We start from the raw sequence: 25,413 nt of genomic DNA, 5'->3' as shown, positions 1-25,413 counted from the left end.
GTATCATAGTCAGCAACACCTTTGATTCTCACCCTCACCTTCCCACCTACCGCTCCCACTAGCTTTATTGTCATAGCTTCACTATCACTTTGTGCCCTCAAGAGACTGGAAGCTACTGTACGGAGTCGCTTCGCCATAAACCCCCACTCGTCCAGACAGAAAGCCTCCAGAAAGTACCAATGCTCTCAGCAGCCCACGGTATTAACATGTCAGGCCCAGTAATCTCCACAATAACACTCCTATCTCCATCACCTTACATGACTCTGGCCCAGCTCCGGCCCTCAACCGTTCCGGCTCTCCCTCCGTCAGGCCGGCGTCGGCCCTGCCTGCTGTTTTATTTTACTGTTGTGTTGCTCTTTACAGGAGTTGCTCTTGGCCCAGATGCGGCCCATAGAGCCTCTGTTATTAGACGGAGGAGAGTCTTTAGGGACAAAGCAAACAGAGTGGGCTGTTTAAGTCCTCTGATAAATACCCGGCCGGCTCTGGCCCGGGCCGCCCGTCGTCTCCCACATTAGCAGCCTGAGGTGGTCACACTGAGGTAAACACTGCTTTTTATGAACAGTAGATCCCCCTTCTCCCGTCCCCAAATTATTTGGACAGGTTCAGGTTTCCTCAAATGAATTGCTTTTTTACTGTAAATATTTTGTAAAACTACACAGTTTTCCCGAGGTGCGTACCAAGGCTACGCGAGCGCTCAGAGATAAGCCTGCAGCAGCAACCAAAGAGCTTCCACATTCCTCATCTCTCTCTCACTCTCACTCTCTCTCTCCAATGGTTTTTATCCCCGATGACCGCAGTTTATGTTACAATACAAACGTTCTTTCTTCTTCTCTTTCTTTCTGTCTGTCTTGTTTGCTGCTTCTCCCTCTTTCCGTTCTCTATCTCCTATCTTTGTCTTTTGAGAGGACTTTTATCGACTCACAAGCATCTTATGCAACAATGACCTTCCAGTTGATCCCTCTGTTCTACTTACTGTATTGAGGTCAAGGGCCAGAGGTCAACGTTCAGCCATATTCTCATTACCGGTCGATTATTTATCCTACACTGTTGTTAATTTCAATCGATCCTAATCGTCTGTTGAACCCTAAACCACCGTCACAAGGCTTTTCCTCTGCATCCGCTCAGGGCTCAGGTTAACTTAGCAATAACTTAGCAGTAAATAAAGGGTATATAAATAATGAACTTAGCAGTAACACTGTGTTCTGTTCTCATATCTCATATAGTGTTGGATTTCTCACTGTAAACACAGATCCTAGTGCTGCCTTGGGCTTACAACCTCCTATCCTAAGAGGAGCAAGGAGCAGTAAGCCAGTGCGTTTGTTTCTCTTAGCCCAGGTGGATGTTAGTCCTTCCCATTTGGCCCTCAGCCTTCCCAGCAGCAGCAGTGTGCCCAGCCAGCCAGTCAGTCAGTCATTCAGCCAGTCAGTCAGACAGTTAGCCAGTCAGTCAGTTAACCAGTCAGTCAGTTAACCAGTCAGTTAGTCAGCCAGACAGTAGACAATAAGCCAGTCAGTCAGCCAGTAGACAGTCAGCCAGTAGACAGTCAGCCAGTAGAAAGTCAGCCAGCAGACAGTCAGTCAGTCAGTTAGACAGTAGCCAGCCAGTCATCCAGTAGATTGTCAGTACCCAGTCAGCCAGCCAACCAACCAGCCAGTCAGTCAGTCATACATCCAGTCAGCCAGCTAGTCAGCCAGTAAGCCAGCCGGTCAATCAGCCAGCCAGTAGACAGTTAGCCAGTCAGCCAGCCAGTAGACAGTCAACCAGCCAGTCAGTCAACAAGCCATTCAGGCAGATGGCTGTAAGAAGATGGTAATGAGCTGCTATTGGCTGGTTATCTTCAGGGAGCAGCAGGGCTCAGAATGGACCTATTGATCGCAGATGAAGCAGGGTATCGATCGAACTGGTGGTAAATGTCAAACAGGGATGGGAGATTGATGGAAGATGGGTGTGGGTGTTTGTCTGTTTGTGTGTGTGCGTGCGTGTGTGTATGCGTTGACAGATGACACCCCTGTTCTCACACCCAGACACTTAGAGAGATTCAAATGATTGAGAACGGAAGAGAGATGGAGATAGGAACAAAAAGAGATATCTAAAATGAGAGGCAGATACAAGAGATAAGGGGAGAGTGAGAGATAGAGCAGTGGACATAGAGAGTGGAAGATTGAATGAGTGAGAGAGTGAGTGACTGAGAAGGTTGGAACATAAAGACATCCCCATTCCTTCTCCGCTCCGTTCGTTGCTCTCATTTCCTTTCCATCCCTCTTTCCCTACCCAGGTCTCCCCTACCACCTCTCCCCTCCCTGAGCGAGGTCCTCATTATGGTACATCATATGTAGGAGAGCCTTAATGAGCTATGCCGTCGTTAATAGAGGCCTAACTACCAGCTGGCCCCTGGCAGCCCAGATGTGTGTGCAATGCAATCACAGAGGTGCTCTCTCAATTCAATTTCAATTCTAGGGCTTTATTGGTATGGGAAACATATGTTAACATTGCCAAAGCAAGTGAAGTAGATTATAAACAAAAGTGAAATTAACAATAATTTAAAAAACAGTCAAAATTACACTCACAGAAGTTCCAAAATAATAAAGTAATTTAAAATGTCATATTATGTCTATATATAGTGTTGTAACGATGTGCAAATAGTAAAAAAATAAATAAATATGGAAAATAAATAAATATTGTACTTACAATGGGGTTCTTCACTGGTTGCCCTTTTCTTGTGGCAACAGGTCACACATCTTACTACTGTGATGGCACACTGTGGGATTTCACCCAGTAGATATGGTATTCTTTGTGGATCTGTGTAATCTGAGAGAAATATGTGTCTCTAATATGGCCATACATTGGGCAGGAGGTTAGGAATTGCAGCTCAGTTTCCACCTAATTTTGTGGGCAGTGAGCACATAGCCTATCTTCTCTTGGGAGCAATGGCAGTCTTTCTCAACAGCAAGGCTATGCTCACTGAGTCTGTACATAGTCAAAGCTTTCTTAAGTTTGGGTCAGTCACAGTAGTCAGGTATTCTGCCACTGTGTACTCTGTGTAGGGCCAAATAACATTCTAGTTTGCTCTGTTTTTTTGTTGTTAATTCTTTCCAATGTGTCAAGTAATTATATTTTTGTTTTCTCATGATTTGGTTGGGTCTAATTGTGTTGCTGTCCTGGGGTTCTGTGGGGTGTGTTTGTGAACAGAGCCCCAGGACCAGCTTGCTTAGGTGACTCTTCTCCAGGTTCATCTTTCTGTAGGTGATGGCTTTGGGAATCTCTTCCTTTTAGGTGGTCTCTCTCTGTCTCCCTCTCCCTCCATTGAAGTGGACAGATGAAGATGGATACTGCTCTCCCAGCATCTTATTGACTCTTCACCCGACTACTCTATCTCTTCCTCTCTGTCCCACTCCCCTGTCTCACTTCCCACTCCCTGTCACACTTCTCTTCCTTGTCTCACTTCCCACTCTCCTGTCTCACTTCCCACTCCCCTGTCTCCTTCCCACTCCCCTGTCTCACTTCCGACTCCCCTGTCTCACTTCATACTCCCCTGTCTCACTTCCCACTCCTCTGTCTCACTTCCCACTCCCATATGTCTCACTTCCCACTCCCTGTCTCACTTCCCACTCCACTGTCTTACTTCCCACTCCCCTGTCTCACTTCCCACTTCTAGTTTGCTCAGTTTTTTTGTTAATTCTTTCCAATGTGTCAAGTAATTCTCTTTTTGTTTTCTCATGATTTGGTTGGGTCTAATTGTGTTGCTGTCCTGGGGCTCTGTGGGGTGTGTTTGTGAACAGAGCCCCAGGACCAGCTTGCTTAGGGGACTCTTCTCCAGGTTAATTTCTCTGTAGGTGATGGCTTTGTTATGGAAGGTTTGGGAATTGCTTCCTTTTCGGTGGTTGTAGTATTTAATGGCTCTTTTCTGGATTTTGATAATTAGTGGGTATCGGCCTAATTCTGCTCTGCATGCATTATTTGGTGTTCTACGCTGTACACGGAGGATATTTTTGCAGAATTCTGCATGCAGAGTCTCAATTTGGTGTTTGTCCCATTTTGTGAAATCTTGGATGGTGAGCAGACCCCAGACCTCACAACCATAAAGGGCAATGGGCTCTATGACTGATTCAAGTATTTTTAGCAAGATCCTAATTGGTATGTTGAATTTTATGTTCCTTTTGATGGCATAGAATGCCCTTCTTGCCTTGTCTCTCAGATCGTTCACAGCTTTGTGGAAATTACCTGTGGCGCTGATGTTTAGGCCCAGGTATGTATAGTTTATTGTGTGCTCTAGGGCAACCGTGTCTAGATGGAATTTGTACCTATGGTCCTGGAGACTGGACCTTTTTGGAACACCATTATTTTGGTCTTACTGAGATTTACTGTCAGGGCCCAGGCCTGGTAGAATCTGTGCAGAATATATAGGTGCTGCTGTAGGCCCTCCTTGGTTGGGGACAGAAGCACCAGATCATCAGCAAACAGTACACATTTGACTTCAGATTCTGGTAGGATGAGGCCGGGTGCTGCAGACTTTTCTAGTGCCTGCGCCAATTCGTTGATATATATGTTGAAGAGGGTGGGGCTTAACCTGCATCCCTGTCTCACCCCACAGCCCTGTGGGAAGAAATTTGTGTTTTTTTGCCAATTTTAACCGCACACTTGTTGTTTGTGTACATGGATTTTATAATGTCGTATGTTTTACCCCCAACAACCACTTTCCATCAATTTGTATAGCAGACCCTCATGCCAAATTGAGTCGAATGCTTTTTTGAAATCAACAAAGCATGAGAAGACTTTGCCTTTGTTTTGGTTTGTTTGGTTGTCAATTAGGGTGTGCAGGGTGAATACATGGTCTGTTGTACGGTAATTTGGTAAAAAGCCAATTTGACATTTGCTCAATACATAGTTTTCATTGAGGAAATGTACGAGTCTGCTGTTAATGATAATGCAGAAGATTTTCCCAAGGTTGCTGTTGACGCACATGTTTCTCCTCCCTCTCTCTCTCTCTCTCTCTCTCTCTCTCTCTCTCTCTCTCTCTCTCCCTCTCTCTCTCTCTCTCTCTCTCTCTTTCTTTCTCTCTTTCTCTCTCTCTCACACACACAGACATACACACTCCCTCTCTCATTTACACACACAATTTCTCTCTCACACAGTGTTTTATAATTTCAAGATGTGTGGATGCTTAATGTTTTTATTTAAGATTGAAGCTTATTTAAGGGCTATTACAGGTAATTATATAGGACATTATTGGGCTCAGGCTTCCACAGAGTGGTCATTAAGTGTGGGGAAATGTGGTGGCTATGCTATGCTATGCCAGTGGTTATGGCTGCCAGACTTACTGAATAATTAGGGATCTTTGTCTGTGTTGGGGAAGTTTGCGCTGGGTAGGTTGGGGGAGATATTGTTATACCTTCTGTAGACTTGTCTGGGATGGTGGGAAATTGGCATCTGAGGGACGGCGGGGGAGGTGTGTGTGTGCGTGCGTGTGTGTGTGTGTGTGTGTGTGTGTGAGAGAGATGTGGAGCGAGAGAGGGGGTACACTCTTAGAAAAAAGGGTTCCAAAAGGGTTCTTCGGCTGTCCCTATAGGATAATCCTTTTTGGTTCCAGGTAGAACCCTTTTGGGTTCCATGTAGAACCCTCGGTTGTAGATAGCACCTTTTTTTTCTAAGAATGTAGAGAGAGGGAGAGAAAGAGAGAGAGAATGTGTGAGAGAGAGAGAATATCCCCTCTAGGGAGAAAGGTAGCCATCCTTTCTATAGAGATGAGATCTGCTGTCGGCATGCCAAGGAAACGGAACTGGGAAATAGCCATGATTGATTTAAAAGAGAGACAAGAGGAAGAAATGATCAGAAAGTGGAGGAGATAGAAAGGGGGAGCAGAGAGGACAGAACAGAAAGAGGTCTTCTCTCTAGGAAGCAATCATCAAAAAGCAAATGATGATGGAGGAGTGGAGAGAAAGAAAGCAAGTGAATCTGTCAGTGTTGATAGCTCAGCTTTTGATGAGGTCATTGCTTGAGAGCTCAGCTTTTGATGAGGTCATTGCTTGAGAGCACAGCTTTTGATGAGGTCATTGCTTGAGAGCGCAGCTTTTGATGAGGTCATTGCTTGAGAGCTCAGCTTTTGATGAGGCCATTGCTTGAGAACTCAGCTTTTGATGAGGTCATTGCTTGAGAGCACAACTTTCAATGAGGTCGTCTGTTCAGAGGGTCAGCCGTGAGCCAGTACTGAGATGAGCGTCCTTACCTCCAGAGTCTGAGGAAAGCCAGATGTAGGACAATCCCCTTAAAGGCTGTGGACAGTTGAACATGTATTTAACTAGGCAAGTCAGTTAACAGCAAATTATTTTTCCCCGGCCTACCGGGGAACAGTGGGTTAACTGCAGAACCATAGATTTTTACTTTGTCAGCTCGGGGATTTAATCCAGCAACCTTTCGGTTACTGGCCCAACTCTCTAACCACTAGGCTACCTGGCTCCTCAAAATATTTACTGTCTCTGATTGTAGTTGTAGTATATATGCAAATAGGAAGGCCCTCAAATCAGTCTATGGAATTCCACTGTACAGTGAGGTTACACTGCACTTCAGCCTTGATGGAGCGGTTCCTTATATCAGGATACATTGTTATAGGAGAACACAGGCCCTGTCGTCTGAGGACTATTTTATTCTGATGTTCTTTTATATCACTCAACTGTATATATTTGTCTGACTTGGCTCATTGCACAGTGGACTGGCTATTAAAGGTAACAATGGAGACATGCAATATCTGACTGCGCCTTCCCCACCGACTTCCCTTCTCCTCCTGTTTTTCTCTACCCCTTTCCATCTAACCTCTCTTTTTCTTCCACTCACCTCTCCCTCCTCTCCTACTCTCCTCCTCTCCCCCTCCTCCCCTCCACTCCTCTCTTAGATGAGTCTTCCCTGTGGTGTCTTGCTTGGCTGACTCTCTGACTCAAAGGCTTAGGTGTTAATCCCCAGCCGTTTTCATCACTTAGAGCACCAATCAAAACGGGCTTAGACCGTGTAATCTGCCGTGCTATTGTCCTCTTCCTCCTCCCTCCACTCTTCCACTTTCCTCCTCTTTTATTTCCCTTTCTCCCTCCTCCTCTTAATACTCCCTCCCTCCTTTACTTTCTCTTCCATCTCTTCCTCCTCCCTCTACCCTTCCTCCCCCCTCTACCCTTCCTCCTCCCTCTACCCTTCCACTTTCCTCCTTTCTTCCCCTTACGTTTCTCCTCGTCCACTACATCTACCTTCTACCTCCTCCTCCACTTTCATTTCCATCTCTTCCTACCTTCTACCTCCTCCTCCACTTTCATTTCCATCTCTTCCTCTTTCCTTTCCTCCCTTGTTGAGTGTTTGCCAGTTGCCAGTCCTCTCAGGAGGGAAATATACCCAGTGACCCTCTCCAGGGTTCGGCTGAGGGCACATATTTAGAAAGAGGAAGGGGTGAGGAGAGAGAAGGGATGGGGTTAGGGGGGGATGCAGCGTGACATCAGATCCCACCAGGCTGGAGGGTTGGCACTGCATGCACAGCCCCAGGGGATCCGGCTCGCTTATTATTCCTGGTCTACGTCTCTGGATCGTCTCACACACCTGGGCCTTTATTCCACAGGGATTCAGGAAGACCTAGTCACATGGGCAGGAGGTGGGGGGAGGAGAGGTAGATGGAAGTTATGAGAAATCCATCAAACCCCTGGATGGTGCAAGCCTTTAGGGGTGAGGAGGGAGGGGTGGGTTCAATTATGTATTCATTCAACACCCCTCCCCCTCGCTCTCTCTTTCTCTCTCGTTCTCTCTCTCTTTCTCTCACTCTCTCTTGCTCTCTCTCTCTGTCGCTCTCTTTCTCTCTCTCTCTCTCTCTCTCTCTCTCTCTGTCTCTCCCCTCTTCTCTAAGTCCTTGCATGGTGGGCTAGACAGTGTTGTGTACAGCAGAAGCAGCAGGCTGTTCCATTAGTTCCAGGTAAAGAGCGTGTCGTAGGATCAGACAGCAGAGGCTAGTGGAGGATCCCTCTCAACAAGCCCCCTGAGCCTGTAACATGCTGTCTGCTGCCGAGCGCCGTGAAGCTACCATTGCACTTGATACCATCACACACACACAAGTGCACACAAACGCAAGAGCGTGCACACACATGCTCGCACACGTATACACACCCACTGCCTGGCGCACACACACACACACACACACACACACACACACACACACACACACACACACACATGCCAAGAGGAAGAGAAAGAGAGAGAAAGAAATCAATAGAATAATGAAACCGCATAAAGAAATGGTCTGGCAGCAGAAAAGAAACCACGGGTGAATGAGACTTCAGTCATTTTATCAGAGATCTGAACGAGTGAAAAGAAAGAGGGAATGAATAAGAGAATGAAAGAGGCAGGTGAGGCCTTCAGGGAACAGCGATGGGACTCCCACAGGTTTGTTTGCTCTGGGATAATATCTTCCCGGTGTTGTGACAATACGTTTGTGACTGAGGGCGGCTGCCCCACACTGACACCCAGGCACTGCGGTTAGGACTTGTTGTGTGGATGGAAACCTACTTTACCACCACAACGCAGCACGGCCCGTGTTCAAGTTGTCTTTCAGGCCTGCCAACTCATGGCTTCTTCCTGCTAGCACAAATAAGAGCATTAGGAAAACCCCCACTTCTCTCTGACTCCCCCTGTCTCACCCTTACTCTCACCCCCCCCCCCCCCCCCCCCCATTCCATAAAGGCTCTTACAGAGGCTTAGAATAGATTTCCAAGGCATCAGTGAAGCCTTTTATTGGCCTGTTGTCTGCCAATTTGGAGATCTCCATCCCAGCATTACAGTGGCTGTGTGGGAGAGACTGCTAAAGGGGGAACACTTTAGCACGGCATAGTTATGTGCTGTGTGTGTCTGTGTGTGTGTGTAAAAGCTCTGTTCTCTTTGACCAGTATTGCCTATTGCCTTAGTGTACCTGTGACCTAATGCTCCGTCTCTTCCTCTCCCCCCCCATCCCTCTCTCCATACAGACATAGATGAATGCCAAGAGGCGTTCAATAACGGCGGCTGTGACCATTTCTGCAAAAACACGGTGGGCTCCTTTGAGTGCAGCTGCCAGAAGGGCCACAAGCTCCTCACTGATGAGCGCACCTGCCAGGGTGAGCTGCCCGCCTGACTGACGGCTGTCATACACTCCTGTCTGATGACCGATGACGTCAAAGTGCCTTAAGACGGCCACCTTTGGAACCAGTGCCGTCACAGTGTCACGGAATAGGGACCGCAGGAATGGATATACTAGAATATGCAGTCGGCCTAGTAGTTTCTATCGTAAATCTCTACGGTAGTAACTCACTCATGTGCTTTATGTTCAGAGCAAGATCACACATAGAATCAAAACAGGGGTTGGTCTACAAATCATTCACCTGGAATGACATGCACAGATAGGCTTGTTAGTACAATGGACTTGACATCCTTCAGTGGGTGTAATATACTGTCAGTTGTATTAAGGCATTCTGCTTCTCTCCATATCTAATCCCTGGTTGTGTTTGGAGGACAAATGCAGATTCCTCTATACAAGTCACAGCAAGAGAGACAGGAGAGGCACACATCACAAATTATTTTATGAACAGCAACACCCTGCAGTGTTTTTGTCCCCGAACCAAAAACACCAAACAACTTTATCCCAGTGAGTGTGTGTGTGTGTGTCATATTAAACATCAACACTGTCATATTAAACACAAAAAGAACTGCCAACAAACAGTTTACACAACTCCATACACGCCAATAACACACTCAACTTGGGTGTGTGCTGATGGGAGGAACACACACACACACACACACACACACACACACACACACTGACACGCTCCTTCCACCCATCGGCTTTACCTGACTGTAAAACTAAGCTTCCAGTCTCCAAAAACACGCGTTGTTCCATCTGCTAACAAGTGGTATTTTTGTTCAGATTTTTATTTTTAACTTGTATTTATTTAATGTTTTAATTCTTTCCATGCTGGTAAGCTCTTCCAGGGAAAATAGCTCATGGTAATACGTGTCTGAGAAGAGCTACAGCTATGCCAGGCTCCTCCTGAGAGAGAAAGTGGAGGGGGAGACAGATACAGAGAGAGAGAGTCTTTAGACTTACCCCTATGCCTGTACAAGGGCAGGGGTGATGGAGAATGGGACAATAATCACCAGGAACAATAAGACTCCCTACAGGCAGCTGTATTCAAACAATACAGTCGAGGTCAAGCGAACGGAGGGAGCTTTATCTTATGCAGACACAGTATGCTTATTAATAGACAGGCCACGTTGTTTGGTGTTTTAACAAACGGGGACACTAACCTTGGGTGTAACACCCCACAAACCGACTGACACCTGCACGTCAGCCAACACCAACAACTGGCACCTCTCGGTGAAATGAGATTATACAGCTGCGCCTCTCTCAAGTCGTTCCAGTGCTGCGTGGTGGCTGGGGCTGTGGTCTGATGCTAGTTTCATTAATCAGGTAGGGTAGTCTAACTGTAGCCCGTCATATAGACAGTTGCCTGGAGAACTGTAGCAAAGCAGCCCAGGAGCCAACAGAAGCCAGGCCTCAACAACTTCCTCCTCATGACAAACTTTATCACAACACACCATATTTTTAGCTTCTGTAAATCTCCACAGCCCAGATGACTTGGTCCTGAAATAGCCCAGGTGAGTTGGAGACGCTGGACTGAAGTAATGCTGTTGCTACTGTCAGCCACCCACATATGTCATTACATCTTTCTCACTCAAATAAAACAAAACAATTATAAACCCAAACCAGGGCCTGTAGGCGTGCTGATCTTGGATCACTTTGGCCTTTTAAGTCTGAATGAATATGATTATATTGATAGGGGGGGACCTGATCCTAGATCAGCCCCTGGTCCTGACCACAGTGAGTTGGTCTGATCTATCCCAGGCCTGGGGTGGAGGGCTTGACTGAAGCACTGGATTGGATCTTTAAGTCTCACCTGAGAAGACCTCTTGGGGTTGTTTAGTGAGCAGAGCTCTGCTTTGTTTTTCACTGCTCTGTTTGTTAACAATGAACTCCAGTCTGACTAATGGACTGGTCTTATTAGCCGTGGCTGAATAATGGGTGTTTGTGTGGAGAAGAGTCGTAGAGAGTAATATCTATGACTCATATATCAGCTTGTTGGTTCCTCAAGAGGAAGGAAGCAAACATGCTCTCTGCTACAACCAAGGAAGATGGCTTAATGGTCAGGGTTTGTGTATTGCGCGTGTGTGTGTTTATGTGTGTGAATCTTGAGCAACCAACCTGACACACACACACACCCAGTAACCCTGTCACTGTTTAGACTCCCACCCACATAACCAGGCTGAATGTACACTGTTATTCCAGATAGAACATTTTGAAATGCTCCTGCAGTGTCCAGTCCTCCAACCCCCACACCACACACACATACACACACACACACACATCCACTGTCTCACCACTGACAGTTCACAGTTCAGATGTATTGTACTTTTAGTGGAAATTCCTCTTCACAGCTTCTAGCACTCTAAACAAAAGACAGTTCATACAACTCCCCATAGTGAAACTCAATGCATTCAATATCCAGTATACAAATCAGTCACGTACGCCGAATACAACAGGTGTAGTAGACCTTACCGTGAAATGCTTACTTACAAGCCCTTAACCAACAATGCAGTTCAATAAATAGAGTTAAGAAAATGCTTATTAAATAAACTAAAGTTAAAAAAAATCTAATCAATCAAAAAGTAACACAAGAAATGTACTTAACAATAACAAGACTAAATACAGGGTGTACCAGTACTGAGTCAATGTGGAGGCTATATACAGGGGGTACCAGTACTGAGTCAATGTGGAGGCTATATACAGGGGGTACCAGTACTGAGTCAATGTAGAGGCTATATACAGGGGGTACCAGTACTGAGTCAATGTGGAGGCTATATACAGGGGGTACCAGTACTGAGTCAATGTAGAGGCTATATACAGGGGGTACCAGTACTGAGTCAATGTGGAGGCTATATACAGGGGGTACCAGTACTGAGTCAATGTGGAGGCTATATACAGGGGGTACCAGTACTGAGTCAATGTAGAGGCTATATACAGGGGGTACCAGTACTGAGTCAATGTGGAGGCTATATACAGGGGGTACCAGTACTGAGTCAATGTGGAGGCTATATACAGGGGGTACCAGTACTGAGTCAATGTGGAGGCTATATACAGGGGGTACCAGTACTGAGTCAATGTGGAGGCTATATACAGGGGGTACCAGTACTGAGTCAATGTGGAGGCTATATACAGGGGGTACCAGTACTGAGTCAATGTAGAGGCTATATACAGGGGGTACCAGTACTGAGTCAATGTGGAGGGTATATACAGGGGGTACCAGTACTGAGTCAATGTGGAGGCTATATACAGGGGGTACCAGTACTGAGTCAATGTGGAGGCTATATACAGGGGGTACCAGTACAGAGTCAACGTGGAGGCTAGTTACAGGGGGTACCAGTACTGAGTCAACGTGGAGGCTATATACAGGGGGTACCAGTACTGAGTCAATGTGGAGGCTATATACAGGGGGTACCAGTACGCAGTCAACGTGGTGGCTATATACAGGGGGTACCAGTACTGAGTCAATGTGGAGGCTATATACAGGGGGTACCAGTACTGAGTCAATGTGGAGGCTATATACAGGGGGTACCAGTACAGAGTCAACGTGGAGGCTAGTTACAGGGGGTACCAGTACTGAGTCAACATGGAGGCTATATACAGGGGGTACCAGTACTGAGTCAATGTGGAGGCTATATACAGGGGGTACCAGTACTGAGTCAACGTGTAGGCTATATACATGGGGTACCAGTACTGAGTCAACGTGGAGGCTATATACAGGGGGTACCAGTACTGAGTCAATGTGGAGGCTATATACAGGGGGTATCAGTACTGAGTCAACGTGGAGGCTATATACAGGGGGTACCAGTACTGAGTCAATGTAGAGGCTATATACAGGGGGTACCAGTACTGAGTCAATGTGGAGGCTATATACAGGGGGTACCAGTACTGAGTCAATGTGGAGGCTATATACAGGGGGTACCAGTACTGGGTCAATGTGGAGGCTATATACAGGGGGTACCAGTACTGAGTCAATGTGGAGGCTATATACAGGGGGTACCAGTACTGAGTCAATGTGGAGGCTATATACAGGGGGTACCAGTACTGAGTCAATGTGGAGGCTATATACAGGGGGTACCAGTACTGAGTCAACGTGGTGGCTATATACAGGTGGTACCAGTACTGAGTCAATGTGGAGGCTATATACAGGGGGTACCAGTACTGAGTCAATGTGGAGGCTATATACAGGGGGTACCAGTACTGAGTCAATGTGGAGGCTATATACAAGGGGTACCAGTACTGAGTCAATGTGGAGGCTATATACAGGGGGTACCAGTACTGAGTCAACGTGGCGGCTATATACAGGGGGTACCAGTACTGAGTCAATGTGGAGGCTATATACAGGGGGTACCAGTACTGAGTCAATGTGGAGGCTATATACAGGGGGTACCAGTACTGAGTCAATGTGGAGGCTATATACAGGGGGTACCAGTACAGAGTCAACGTGGAGGCTATATACAGGGGGTACCAGTACTGAGTCAACATAGAGGCTATATACAGGGGGTACCAGTACTGAGTCAATGTGGAGGCTATATACAGGGGGTACCAGTACTGAGTCAACGTGGAGGCTATATACAGGGGGTACCAGTACAGAGTCAATGTGGAGGCTATATACAGAGGGTACCAGTACTGAGTCAATGTGGAGGCTATATACAGGGGGTACCAGTACTGAGTCAACGTGGTGGCTATATACAGAGGGTACCAGTACTGAGTCAATGTGGAGCCTATATACAGAGGGTACCAGTACTGAGTCAATGTGGAGGCTATATACAGGGGGTACCAGTACTGAGTCAATGTGGAGGCTATATACAGGGGGTACCAGTACTGAGTCAATGTGGAGGCTATATACAGGGGGTACCAGTACTGAGTCAATGTGGAGGCTATATACAGGGGGTACCAGTACTGAGTCAATGTGGAGGCTATATACAGGGGGTACCAGTACTGAGTCAATGTGGAGGCTATATACAGGGGGTACCAGTACTGAGTCAATGTGGAGGCTATATACAGGGGGTACCAGTACTGAGTCAATGTGGAGGCTATATACAGGGGGTACCAGTACTGAGTCAATGTGGAGGCTATATACAGGGGGTACCAGTACTGAGTCAATGTGGAGGCTATATACAGGGGGTACCAGTACTGAGTCAACGTGGTGGCTATATACAGGTGGTACCAGTACTGAGTCAATGTGGAGGCTATATACAGGGGGTACCAGTACTGAGTCAATGTGGAGGCTATATACAGGGGGTACCAGTACTGAGTCAATGTGGAGGCTATATACAAGGGGTACCAGTACTGAGTCAATGTGGAGGCTATATACAGGGGGTACCAGTACTGAGTCAACGTGGCGGCTATATACAGGGGGTACCAGTACTGAGTCAATGTGGAGGCTATATACAGGGGGTACCAGTACTGAGTCAATGTGGAGGCTATATACAGGGGGTACCAGTACTGAGTCAATGTGGAGGCTATATACAGGGGGTACCAGTACAGAGTCAACGTGGAGGCTATATACAGGGGGTACCAGTACTGAGTCAACATAGAGGCTATATACAGGGGGTACCAGTACTGAGTCAATGTGGAGGCTATATACAGGGGGTACCAGTACTGAGTCAACGTGGAGGCTATATACAGGGGGTACCAGTACAGAGTCAATGTGGAGGCTATATACAGAGGGTACCAGTACTGAGTCAATGTGGAGGCTATATACAGGGGGTACCAGTACTGAGTCAACGTGGTGGCTATATACAGAGGGTACCAGTACTGAGTCAATGTGGAGCCTATATACAGAGTGTACCAGTACTGAGTCAATGTGGAGGCTATATACAGGGGGTACCAGTACTGAGTCAATGTGGAGGCTATATACAGGGGGTACCAGTACTGAGTCAATGTGGAGGCTATATACAGGGGGTACCAGTACTGAGTCAATGTGGAGGCTATATACAGGGGGTACCAGTACTGAGTCAATGTGGAGGCTATATACAGGGGGTACCAGTACTGAGTCAACGTGGTGGCTATATACAGGGGGTACCAGTACTGAGTCAATGTGGAGGCTATATACAGGGGGTACCAGTACTGAGTCAACGTGGAGGCTATATACAGGGGGTACCAGTACAGAGTCAACGTGGAGGCTATATACAGGGGGTACCAGTACTGAGTCAACATGGAGGCTATATACAGGGGGTACCAGTACTGAGTCAACGTGGAGGCTATATACAGGGGGTACCAGTACTGAGTCAATGTGGAGGCTATATACAGGGGGTACCAGTACTGAGTCAACGTGGAGGCTATATACAGGGGGTACCAGTACTGAGTCAATGTGGAGGCTATATACAGGGGGTATCAGTACTGGGTCAACGTGGAGGCTATATACAGGGGGTACCAGTACTGAGTCAATGTTGAGGCTATATACAGGGGGTACCAGTACTGGTCAACGTTGGAGCTATATACAGGGGGTACCAGTACTGAGTCAATGTGGAGTGCTATATACAGGGGGTACCAGTACTGAGTCAATGTGGAGGCTATATACAGGGGGTACCAGTACTGAGTCAATGTGGAGGCTATATACAGGGGGTACCAGTACTGAGTCAATGTGGAGGCTATATACAGGGGTACCAGTACTGAGTCAATGTGGAGGCTATATACAGGGGGTACCAGTACTGAGTCAATGTGGAGGCTATATACAGGGGTACCAGTACTGAGTCAATGTGGAGGCTATATACAGAGGGTACCAGTACTGAGTCAATGTGGAGGCTATATACAGGGGGTACCAGTACTGAGTCAATGTGGAGGCTATATACAGGGGGTACCAGTACTGAGTCAATGTGGAGGCTATATACAGGGGGTACCAGTACTGAGTCAACGTGGAGGCTATATACAGGGGGTACCAGTACTGAGTCAATGTGGAGGCTATATACAGGGGGTACCAGTACTGAGTCAATGTGGAGGCTATATACAGGGGGTACCAGTACTGAGTCAATGTGGAGGCTATATACAGGGGGTACCAGTACTGAGTCAATGTGGAGGCTATATACAGGGGGTACCAGTACTGAGTCAATGTGGAGGCTATATACAGGGGGTACCAGTACTGAGTCAACGTGGAGGCTATATACAGGGGGTACCAGTACTGAGTCAATGTGGAGGCTATATACAGGGGGTACCAGTACTGAGTCAATGTGGAGGCTATATACAGGGGGTACCAGTACTGAGTCAATGTGGAGGCTATATACAGGGGGTACCAGTACTGAGTCAATGTGGAGGCTATATACAGGGGGTACCAGTACTGAGTCAATGTGGAGGCTATATACAGGGGGTACCAGTACTGAGTCAATGTGGAGGCTATATACAGGGGGTACCAGTACTGAGTCAATGTGGAGGCTATATACAAGGGGTACCAGTACTGAGTCAATGTGGAGGCTATATACAGGGGGTACCAGTACTGAGTCAATGTGGAGGCTATATACAGGGGGTTACCAGTACTGAGTCAAATGTGGAGGCTATATACAGGGGGTACCAGTACTGAGTCAAGTGGAGGCTAATATACAGGGGTACCAGTACTGAGTCAATGTGGAGGCTATATACAGGGGGTACCATACTGAGTCAATGTGGAAGGCTAATATACAGGGGGTACCAGTACAGTGAGTCAAGTGGGGGCTATATACAGGGGTACCAGTACGAGTCAAACAGTGGAGGCTATATACAGGGGATACCAGTACTTGAGTCAACTGTGGAGGCTATATACAGGGGTACCAGTACTGAGTCATGTGGAGGCTATATACAGGGGGGTACCAGTACTGAGTCAACTGTGGAGCTATATACAGGGGTACCAGTACAGAGTCAATGTGGAGGCTATATATACAGTGGGTACCAGTACGGAAGGGTCAACATGGAGGCTATATACTATAGGGGGTACCAGTACTGAGTCAATGTGGAGGCTATATACAGGGGGTACCAGTACTGAGTCAATGTGGAGGCTATATACAGAGGGTACCAGTACTGAGTCAATGTGGAGGCTATATACAGGGGGTACCAGTACTGAGTCAACGTGGAGGCTATATACAGGGGGTACCAGTACTGAGTCAATGTGGAGGCTATATACAGGGGGTACCAGTACTGAGTCAATGTGGAGGCTATATACAGGGGGTACCAGTACTGAGTCAATGTGGAGGCTATATACAGGGGGTACCAGTACTGAGTCAATGTGGAGGCTATATACAGGGGGTACCAGTACTGAGTCAACATGGAGGCTATATACAGGGGGTACCAGTACTGAGTCAATGTGGAGGCTATATACAGGGGGTACCAGTACTGAGTCAATGTGGAGGCTATATACAGGGGGTACCAGTACTGAGTCAATGTGGAGGCTATATACAGGGGGTACCAGTACTGAGTCAATGTGGAGGCTATATACAGGGGGTACCAGTACTGAGTCAATGTGGAGGCTATATACAGGGGGTACCAGTACTGAGTCAATGTGGAGGCTATATACAGGGGGTACCAGTACTGAGTCAATGTGGAGGCTATATACAGGGGGTACCAGTACTGAGTCAATGTGGAGGCTATATACAGGGGGTACCAGTACTGAGTCAATGTGGCGGCGGTATATTACAGGGGGTACCAAGTACTGAGTCAATGTGGAGGCTATAACAGGGGGGTACCATACTGAGTCAACTGTGGAGGCTATATTACAGGGGGTTACCAGTACTGAGTCAATGTGGATGGCTATATACAGGGGGTATCCAGTACTGAGTCAACGTGGTTGGAGGCATTATTACAGGGTGGTACCAGTACGAGTCACTGTTGATGGCTATATACAGGGCTGGTACCAGGTACTGAGTCAATGTTGAGGCCTACTATACAGGGGGTTACCAGTACTGAGTCAACTGTGGAGGCTCTATACAGGGAGTGGTACCAGTACTGAGTCAATGTGAGGCTATATTACAGGGGCTACCAGTACCTAGAGTCAACTGTGGCAGGCTATATACAGGGGGTACCAGTACTGAGTCAACATGTGGAGGCTATATCCAGGGGGTAGGTACATTCCTGAGTCAATGTGGAGGCTAATTCTACAGAGGGTACCAGTACCTGAGTCAATGTGGAGTCTATATACAGGGGTTGGTACCAGTACTGAGTCAAATTGGTGGCTATATTACAGGGGTACCAGTACTGAGTCAATGTGGAGGCCTATATACAGGGGGTACCAGTACTGAGTCAATGTGGAGGCTATATACAGGGGGTACCAGTACTGAGTCAATGTGGAGGCTATATACAGGGGGTACCAGTACTGAGTCAATGTGGAGGCTATATACAGGGGGTACCAGTACTGAGTCAATGTGGAGGCTATATACAGGGGGTACCAGTACTGAGTCAACGTGGAGGCTATATACAGGGGTACCAGTACTGAGTCAATGTGGAGGCTATATACAGGGGGTACCAGTACTGAGTCAATGTGGAGGCTATATACAGGGGGTACCAGTACTGAGTCAATGTGGAGGCTATATACAGGGGGTACCAGTACTGAGTCAATGTGGAGGCTATATACAGGGGGTACCAGTACTGAGTCAATGTGGAGGCTATATACAGGGGGTACCAGTACTGAGTCAATGTGGAGGCTATATACAGGGCTACCAGTACTGAGTCAATGTGGAGGCTATATACAGGGGGTACCAGTACTGAGTCAATGTGGAGGCTATATACAGGGGGTACCAGTACTGAGTCAATGTGGAGGCTATATACAGGGGGTACCAGTACTGAGTCAGGATGTGGTGCTATATACAGAGGGGTTACCAGTACTGAGGAGTCAATTTGGAGCCTATATACAGAGGGTACCAGTACTGAGTCAACGTTGGATGGCTATATACAGGGGGACCAGTACTAGGTCAATAGTGGAGGCTCTATACAGAGGGGTACCAGTACTGAGTCAATGTGGAGGCTATATACAGAGGGTACCAGTACTGAGTCAATGTGGAGGCTATATACAGGGGGTACCAGTACTGAGTCAATGTGGAGGCTATATACAGGTACCAAGGAGGGGGCTAATACACGGCGGTACAGTACTGAGTCAAGTTGGAGGCTATATCCAGGGGGTACCAGTACTGAGTCAAATGTGGATGGCTATATACAGAGGGGTACCAGGGACTGAGTCAACTTGTGGAGTCTATATGCAGGGGGGTACCAGTACTGAGTCAATGTGGATGGCTTATTACAGAGGGGTAATCCAGTACGGAGTCACTGTGGAGGCCTATATACAGAGGGGATACCAGTACAATGAGTCAAATTTTGGAGGCCTATATACAGGGGTACCATACTGAGTCCAATGTGGAGGCCTATATACAGGGGGGTACCAGTACGCTGATTCAACTGTGGATGGCTATATACAGGGGGTACCAGTACTCGAGTCAATTGGGAGGCTATATACAGGGGCTACCAGTACTGAGTCAATGTGGAGGCTATATACAGGGGGTACCAGTACTGAGTCATGTGGAGGCTATATACAGGGGGTACCAGTACTGAGTCAATGTGGAGGCTATATACAGGGGGTACCAGTACTGAGTCAATGTGGAGGCTATATACAGGGGGTACCAGTACTGAGTCAATGTGGAGGCTATATACAGGGGGTACCAGTACTGAGTCAATGTGGAGGCTATATACAGGGCTACCAGTACTGAGTCAATGTGGAGGCTATATACAGGGGGTACCAGTACTGAGTCAATGTGGAGGCTATATACAGGGGGTACCAGTACTGAGTCAATGTGGAGGCTATATACAGGGGGTACCAGTACTGAGTCAATGTGGAGGCTATATACAGGGGGTACCAGTACTGAGTCAATGTGGAGGCTATATACAGGGGGTACCAGTACTGAGTCAATGTGGAGGCTATATACAGGGGGTACCAGTACTGAGTCAACGTGGAGGCTATATACAGGGGGTACCAGTACTGAGTCAATGTGGAGGCTATATACAGGGGGTACCAGTACTGAGTCAATGTGGAGGCTATATACAGGGGGTACCAGTACTGAGTCAACGTGGAGGCTATATACAGGGGGTACCAGTACTGAGTCAATGTGGAGGCTATATACAGGGCTACCAGTACTGAGTCAATGTGGAGGCTATATACAGGGGGTACCAGTACTGAGTCAATGTGGAGGCTATATACAGGGGGTACCAGTACTGAGTCAATGTGGAGGCTATATACAGAGGGTACCAGTACTGAGTCAATGTGGAGGCTATATACAGGGGGTACCAGTACTGAGTCAATGTGGAGGCTATATACAGGGGGTACCAGTACTGAGTCAATGTGGAGGCTATATACAGGGGGTACCAGTACTGAGTCAATGTGGAGGCTATATACAGGGGGTACCAGTACTGAGTCAATGTGGAGGCTATATACAGGGGGTACCAGTACTGAGTCAATGTGGAGGCTATATACAGGGGGTACCAGTACTGAGTCAATGTGGAGGCTATATACAGGGGGTACCAGTACTGAGTCAATGTGGAGGCTATATACAGGGGGTACCAGTACTGAGTCAATGTGGAGGGCTATATACAGGGGGTCCCAGTACAGAGTCAACGTGGAGGCTATATACAGGGGGTACCAGTACTGAGTCAACGTGGTGGCTATATACAGGGGTACCAGTACTGAGTCAATGTGGAGGCTATATACAGGGGGTACCAGTACTGAGTCAATGTGGAGGCTATATACAGGGGGTACCAGTACGAGTCAACGTGGAGGCTATATACAGGGGGTACCAGTACTGAGTCAAGTGGAGGCTATATACAGGGGGTATCAGTACTGAGTCAATGTGGAGGCTATATACAGGGGGTACCAGTACTGAGTCAATGTGGAGGCTATATACAGGGGGTACCAGTACTGAGTCAACGTGGAGGCTATATACAGGGGTACCAGTACTGAGTCAACGTGGTGGCTATATACAGGGGGTACCAGTACTGAGTCAATGTGGAGGCTATATACAGGGCTACCAGTACTGAGTCAATGTGGAGGCTATTACAGAGGGATACCAGTACTGAAGTCAATTGTGGAGGCTATATCAGGGGGTCCAGTACAGAGTAACGTGGAGGCTATATACAGGGGGTACCAGTAACTGAGTCAACATGGAGGCTATATACAGGGGATACAGTACTGAGTCAATGTGGAGGCTATATACAGGGGGTACCAGTACTGAGTCAACTGTGGAGGCTATATACAGGGGGTACCAGTACTGAGTCAACGTGGAGGCTATATACAGGGGGTACCAGTACTGAGTCAATGTGGAGGCTATATACAGGGGGTATCAGTACTGAGTCAACGTGGAGGCTATATACAGGGGGTACCAGTACTGAGTCAATGTTGAGGCTATATACAGGGGGTACCAGTACTGAGTCAATGTTGAGGCTATATACTGGGGGTACAGTACTGAGTCACGTGGTGGCTATATACAGGGGGGGTACCAGTACTGAGTCAATGTGGAGGCTATATACAGGGCTACCAGTACTGAGTCAATGTGGAGGCTATATACAGGGGTACCAGTACTGAGTCAATGTGGAGGCTATATACAGGGGGTACCAATACTGAGTCAATGTGGAGGCTATATACAGAGGGTACCAGTCCTGAGTCAATGTGGATGCTATATACAGGGGGTACCAGTACTGAGTCAATGTGGAGCCTATATACAGGGGGTACCAGTTACTGAGTCAATGTGGAGCCTATATACAGGTTGTACCAGTACTGAGTCAAGTGGAGGCTATATTCAGGGGGTACCAGTACTGTAGTCAATGTGGAGGCTATATACCGAGGGTACCAGTACTGAGTCATGTGAGGCTATATACAGGGGGTACAGTACTGAGTCAATGTGGAGGCTATATACAGAGGGTACCAGTACTGAGTCAATGTGGAGGCTATATACAGGGGGTACCAGTACTGAGTCAATGTGGAGCCTATTTACAGGGGGTACCAGTACTGAGTCAATGTGGAGGCTATATTCAGGGGGTACCAGTACTGAGTCAATGTGGAGGCTATATACAGAGGGTACCAGTACTGAGTCAATGTGGAGGCTATATACAGGGGGTACCAGTACTGAGTCAATGTGGAGGCTATATACAGGGGGTACCAGTACTGAGTCAATGTGGAGCCTATATACAGAGGGTACCAGTACTGAGTCAATGTGGAGGCTATTACAGGGAGTACCAGTACTGAGTCAATGTGGAGGCTATATACAGGGGGTCCAGTACTGAGTCAATGTGGAGGCTATATACAGGGGGTACAGTACTGAGTCAATGTGGAGGCTATATACAGAGGGTACCGGAACAGAGTCAGTGTGGAGGCTATATACAGGGGGTACAGTACTGAGTCAATGTGGAGGCTATATACAGGGGGTACCAGTACTGAGTCAATGTGGAGGCTATATACAGGGGGTACCAGTACTGAGTCAATGTGGAGGCTATATACAGAGGGTACCAGTACTGAGTCAATGTGGAGTCTATATACAGGGGGTACCAGTACTGAGTCAACGTGGTGGCTATATACAGAGGGTACCAGTACTGAGTCAATGTGGAGCCTATATACAGAGGATACCAGTACTGAGTCAATGTGGAGGCTATATACAGGGGGTACCAGTACTGAGTCAATGTGGAGGCTATATACAGGGGGTACCAGTACTGAGTCAATGTGGAGGCTATATACAGGGGGTACCAGTACTGAGTCAATGTGGAGGCTATATACAGGGGGTACCAGTACTGAGTCAATGTGGAGGCTATATACAGGGGTACCAGTACTGAGTCAATGTGGAGGCTATATACAAGGCTACCAGTACTGAGTCAATGTGGGGGCTATATACATGGGGTACCAGTACTGAGTCAATGTGGAGGCTATATACAGGGGGTACCAGTACTGAGTCAATGTGGAGGCTATATACAGGGGGTACCAGTACTGAGTCAACGTGGAGGCTATATACAGGGGGTACCAGTACTGAGTCAATGTGGAGGCTATATACAGGGGGTACCAGTACTGAGTCAACGTGGCGGCTATATACAGGGGGTACCAGTACTGAGTCAATGTGGAGGCTATATACAGGGGGTACCAGTACTGAGTCAATGTGGAGGCTATATACAGGGGGTACCAGTACTGAGTCAATGTGGAGGCTATATACAGGGGGTACCAGTACTGAGTCAATGTGGAGGCTATATACAGGGGGTACCAGTACTGAGTCAACGTGGCGGCTATATACAGGGGGTACCAGTACTGAGTCAATGTGGAGGCTATATACAGGGGGTACCAGTACTGAGTCAATGTGGAGGCTATATACAGGGGGTACCAGTACTGAGTCAATGTGGAGGCTATATACAGGGGGTACCAGTACAGAGTCAACGTGGAGGCTATATACAGGGGGTACCAGTACTGAGTCAACATGGAGGCTATATACAGGGGGTACCAGTACTGAGTCAATGTGGAGGCTATATACAGGGGGTACCAGTACTGAGTCAACGTGGAGGCTATATACAGGGGGTACCAGTACAGAGTCAATGTGGAGGCTATATACAGAGGGTACCAGTACTGAGTCAACATGGAGGCTATATACAGGGGGTACCAGTACTGAGTCAACGTGGTGGCTATATACAGAGGGTACCAGTACTGAGTCAATGTGGAGCCTATATACAGAGGGTACCAGTACCGAGTCAATGTGGAGGCTATATACAGGGGTACCAGTACTGAGTCAATGTGGAGGCTATATACAGGGGGTACCAGTACTGAGTCAATGTGGAGGCTATATACAGGGGGTACCAGTACTGAGTCAATGTGGAGGCTATATACAGGGGGTACCAGTACTGAGTCAATGTGGAGGCTATATACAGGGGGTACCAGTACTGAGTCAATGTGGAGGCTATATACAGGGGGTACCAGTACTGAGTCAACGTGGTGGCTATATACAGGGGGTACCAGTACTGAGTCAATGTGGAGGCTATATACAGGGGGTACCAGTACTGAGTCAATGTGGAGGCTATATACAGGGGGTACCAGTACAGAGTCAACGTGGAGGCTATATACAGGGGGTACCAGTACTGAGTCAACGTGGTGGCTATATACAGGGGGTACCAGTACTGAGTCAATGTGGAGGCTATATACAGGGGGTACCAGTACTGAGTCAATGTGGAGGCTATATACAGGGGGTACCAGTACTGAGTCAACGTGGAGGCTATATACAGGGGGTACCAGTACTGAGTCAATGTGGAGGCTATATACAGGGGGTATCAGTACTGAGTCAATGTGGAGGCTATATACAGGGGGTACCAGTACTGAGTCAATGTGGAGGCTATATACAGGGGGTACCAGTACTGAGTCAACGTGGAGGCTATATACAGGGGGTACCAGTACTGAGTCAACGTGGTGGCTATATACAGGGGGTACCAGTACTGAGTCAATGTGGAGGCTATATACAGGGCTACCAGTACTGAGTCAATGTGGAGGCTATATACAGGGGGGTACCAGTACAGAGTCAACGTGGAGGCTATATACAGGGGGTACCAGTACTGAGTCAACATGGAGGCTATATACAGGGGATACCAGTACTGAGTCAATGTGGAGGCTATATACAGGGGGTACCAGTACTGAGTCAACGTGGAGGCTATATACAGGGGGTACCAGTACTGAGTCAACGTGGAGGCTATATACAGGGGGTACCAGTACTGAGTCAATGTGGAGGCTATATACAGGGGGTATCAGTACTGAGTCAACGTGGAGGCTATATACAGGGGGTACCAGTACTGAGTCAATGTTGAGGCTATATAAAGGGGGTACCAGTACTGAGTCAATGTTGAGGCTATATACTGGGGGTACCAGTACTGAGTCAACGTGGTGGCTATATACAGGGGGTACCAGTACTGAGTCAATGTGGAGGCTATATACAGGGCTACCAGTACTGAGTCAATGTGGAGGCTATATACAGGGGGTACCAGTACTGAGTCAATGTGGAGGCTATATACAGGGGGTACCAATACTGAGTCAATGTGGAGGCTATATACAGAGGGTACCAGTCCTGAGTCAATGTGGATGCTATATACAGGGGGTACCAGTACTGAGTCAATGTGGAGCCTATATACAGGGGGTACCAGTACTGAGTCAATGTGGAGCCTATATACAGGTTGTACCAGTACTGAGTCAATGTGGAGGCTATATTCAGGGGGTACCAGTACTGAGTCAATGTGGAGGCTATATACAGAGGGTACCAGTACTGAGTCAATGTGGAGGCTATATACAGGGGGTACCAGTACTGAGTCAATGTGGAGGCTAT

General features: G+C 47.5%; 1 protein-coding gene across 1 annotated transcript in view; it reads left to right on the top strand.

The window, feature by feature from the left end:
• The window catches only part of LOC109896304 (signal peptide, CUB and EGF-like domain-containing protein 1), a 137,724-nt gene that overhangs the window by 97,818 nt on the left and 14,493 nt on the right, over positions 1-25,413 (top strand). The window contains exon 9 of the mRNA XM_031832732.1: positions 8,985-9,113. Within this exon, the coding sequence (XP_031688592.1) occupies positions 8,985-9,113 (129 nt within the window). The remainder of the gene's footprint in view (positions 1-8,984; positions 9,114-25,413) is intronic.

Source organism: Oncorhynchus kisutch, linkage group LG9, assembly GCF_002021735.2.
Source record: "Oncorhynchus kisutch isolate 150728-3 linkage group LG9, Okis_V2, whole genome shotgun sequence".
Lineage (NCBI taxonomy): Eukaryota > Metazoa > Chordata > Actinopteri > Salmoniformes > Salmonidae > Oncorhynchus > Oncorhynchus kisutch.
Note: the sequence above shows the minus strand (reverse complement) of the source record. Positions and strands in the feature narration are given on the sequence as shown.